The sequence below is a fragment of the Mus caroli genome, chromosome 1 (genome assembly GCF_900094665.2).
Source record: "Mus caroli chromosome 1, CAROLI_EIJ_v1.1, whole genome shotgun sequence".
Taxonomy (NCBI): Eukaryota; Metazoa; Chordata; class Mammalia; order Rodentia; family Muridae; genus Mus; species Mus caroli.
Genome location: NC_034570.1, coordinates 171,028,608 through 171,031,782, shown reverse-complemented (window position 1 = coordinate 171,031,782; position 3,175 = coordinate 171,028,608). Strand labels below are relative to the sequence as shown.

General features: G+C 46.1%; 2 protein-coding genes across 5 annotated transcripts in view; one reads left to right on the top strand and one right to left on the bottom strand.

The window, feature by feature from the left end:
• The window catches only part of Cnih4 (cornichon family AMPA receptor auxiliary protein 4), a 22,223-nt gene extending 19,856 nt beyond the window's left edge, over positions 1 to 2,367 (bottom strand). Inside the window, exon 1 of the mRNA XM_021161201.2 lies at positions 2,148 to 2,367. The gene's annotated coding sequence lies outside the window, so the exon portion shown is untranslated. The remainder of the gene's footprint in view (positions 1 to 2,147) is intronic.
• A 37-nt stretch (positions 2,368 to 2,404) lies between these two features.
• Nvl (nuclear VCP like) overlaps positions 2,405 to 3,175 on the top strand; it is a 57,195-nt gene continuing 56,424 nt past the window's right edge. For 2 of the 4 annotated variants that reach the window (XM_021159011.2, XM_029476307.1), the window contains exon 1: positions 2,405 to 2,544. In XM_021159011.2, the coding sequence (XP_021014670.1) occupies positions 2,488 to 2,544 (57 nt within the window). In that variant the 5' untranslated portion in view covers positions 2,405 to 2,487. The remainder of the gene's footprint in view (positions 2,545 to 3,175) is intronic. The other 2 variants (XR_003836453.1, XR_003836452.1) reach the window with 2 other exon arrangements.

The window sequence follows — 3,175 nt, the reverse complement described above, 5'->3', positions numbered from 1 at the left end:
AGAGAGAGAGAGAGAGAGAGAGAGAGAAAGAAAGAAAGAAAGAAAGAAAGAAAGAAAGAAAGAGAGAGAGAAAGAAAGAAAGAGAGGGAAGGAGGAAGGAAGAAAGAGAGGAAGAGAGAAAGAAAGAAGAAGAAAATGGAAGAACTCAAAGAACATTTTCCTAAGATTATACAAATGGCCAATAAGCACATGCAAAGACTTTTAGTATTACTAATTACTAAGGAAATGTAAATCAAGTTTACAATGAAGTGATGCGTTTATTAGAATGGACAGTATCAAAAGAGCAGGAAACCCGTGTTTATAAAGATATGAAATACTTGTTATTCATGGTTGTTGTTCAGGCTGGGTCTCACACAGTAATCAGGAATGGCCTGGAACTTATCAAGTGGCACAGACTAGCCTCAAACTTGCAGCAATCCTGCTGCCCAAGCCTCCTGAATGCTAGAATTACAAAACGAGCCAAGGTGTTCATATCAGGGGCAATGTAAAATTATCTACCTGCCATTGAGAGCGGCGGCGTGACCCACACCAATGCAAATACCTCTGCTGAGATTCCATCTCACTCCGGTCAGAAAGGCAGCCATTAAAGATAAAAAACAAGATAACAACAAATGCTGGCAAGGATTTGGAAAGAAAAGAACCTTTAGATACTATCTGTGGGACTATAAACAGATACTATGGAAGACAGAAGAATCCTAAAACTAGAGCTACCGTCTGATCTAGTTGACATACATACATATATATATGTATACACACACACACACACACATATACAAATGAATGATTGTCAGTGCACAAGAGATACCTACAATATGCATATTTTATCACAACACTACTCCCACAACAGACAAGTTACAGAACCAAAGCAGACACCCACCAAGTTATGAATCGTTTAAAATATATACACATACAATGGAATATTAGAATCAAAGTCAAAGCTAGGAATATAGTTCACTAGATGTAGCCCAATTGGAGTGATTGCCTATCATATACGAGGCTTTTGGGTTTGATATCCAGAACTGGAAACTAAGAACTACCAGGAATGGGTACTGTGGTTGTTTGACTAGATGCCCCTCACAGTCCTGGGCATTTGAACACTTGTTTCCAGTTGATGGCTATTTGTGGAGGACCAAGTGTGGTCTTGCTGGAGAAAGTATGTCACTGAGGCTTTGAGGTTTCAAAAGACTCCTATCAGCTTAAGTTAGCTCAAGGCTTTCTGTTTGTGCTTAGAGAAATATGCTCTCAGCTGCTGCCCTAGCTGCTCGCTACCTCCAAACCGCCATAACGACGGCTATCCCTCTGGAACCGTGAGCGCCAAATAACCTTTTATAATTGCCTTGGCCATGTGTTTTATCACCGAATAGTAACTGACAGCCTTTCCTGTATCCTCAGCACTTCTCCCAAATAAATCTCCTAGAACTCTGTAGACGGTATGCTGGCCTTGAACTCAGAGATCCATCTGCCTCTGCCTTTCTGTGGGCTGGGACTTAAGGTGTGCGCTTCTGCACCCCCACAAATCAAACTTCCTGAACAACCACTTAAACCTTGTAAATTACTCTGAATAATTTTCCTTAAAAACAAACACCAATAACAACTGAGAGGCGCCTACACATAACCGTTGCAAAATACTCCTATGCAAAATTCTCCCTTGAAAAGGCCAAGAAACCCATACTCACCATTGGGCTTTATCTTGTCTTTTTGTTTTGTTCCCCCTGAGCACCTCTCTATTAGCCACTGTGCTCAAGAGTGCTAAAACTATCTTTTAATAAATCCCAATTCTGCTCCATATTGGTTTGTCATGAAGTTATTTTCTACAAAGGCATGAATCTTGCTTTTTCCTGAAAAGACGTTCTTAAGGGGAAAATGTCTTAGGCTGCAGACTGAGTTCCACACTATCCTGGGTACAGCGTGCGACTCCGTCTCTACACAGAACAAACAGAAACCGCGAACACGCTGCGGTTCTGGTTCCCAGACTGGAACGTGACAAACCCAAACTTTTTTTGTTTTGAGACAGCATCTTACTACTTGGCTCTGCTGCCTTTGAACTCTTCAGCAATCTTCCTTGCCTTCGCTTCCCGAATATTGAAATGTTAAGGTCCCCCCCCCCCCCCCGCTATGCCAGGCCTGGCATCAAGTTTACTACTTGCTTGTGAGAGTCTGCGCAGCCGCGAAGAATGGAGTCAGTGTCTGTTTGCTCAGTTGAGAACCAATAAAGTTGAACGCCTTCAAAGGGGGCCTAGCCTCTTAGGCAGGGATGGGCAATCCTGACAAGGAACCAGACTGGAAACTCGCGCGCTTCCAGGTCCTCCCGACCTCCGTGAGCCGCGCAGTCCTCCCTACTGGCGGAGCTTTCGTGCTGAGGAAAAGTTGCGGGGGGGACTTCCGGTGCTAGGGACCACGCGTGGGCGGGGTTTCCGGTACGGCGGCGAGCGCGGCTGTGGCAGTCTTTCCGGGTAACGAGAGGCGCCCGTTCCGGGCAGCAGCATCATGAAGCCCAGACCTGCGGTTTTCGTAGACAGGAAACTGAAGCAGCGGGTCATTCAGGTGAGTGTGTGTCTGCGGACACTGCGTCTTCATTTGCGCGCGGCTGCCTGGCTTGGCGCCTCTGGCCGCCGCCGCCGGTTCCAGCATGGTCTGGATGTTCCCTTGCGGCTGCCGTAGAGAAACAGGCCTGGGAGCCTGGAAGCTTTGCCATTATTTTTCTTATTTTCGTATCTTGGAAGCACTGTATGGTGGACGCCTTCAGTGGCGCAGTCAGAGACACGAATTAAAGGGAGGGAGAGGTTTGGATTTTGTTTGGCCGTCGTTCTGTGTAGCCCTGCCTAGCCTAGACTTCGCTTGTGGACCAGGCTAGCTTTGAACTGGAGCCCCATCTTCCTCTGCTCCACGGCTGGGTTAAAGGCTGCACCAACCACGCCCCGCAAGGCATTTTTGTATTTGTTTCCCGTTTTTCACTGGTGGAATTTCGGGTTTTTTTTAAATTGGAGTTTCAAGAACTTAGATTGGGGCTGGTGAGATGGCTCAGTGGGTAAGAGCACCCGACTGCTCTTCCAAAGGTCCAGAGTTCAAATCCCAGCAACCACATGGTGGCTAACAACCATCCGTAACGAGATCTGGCGCCCTCTTCTGGAGTGTCTGAAGACAGCTACAGTGTACTTACATATAATAAATAAAT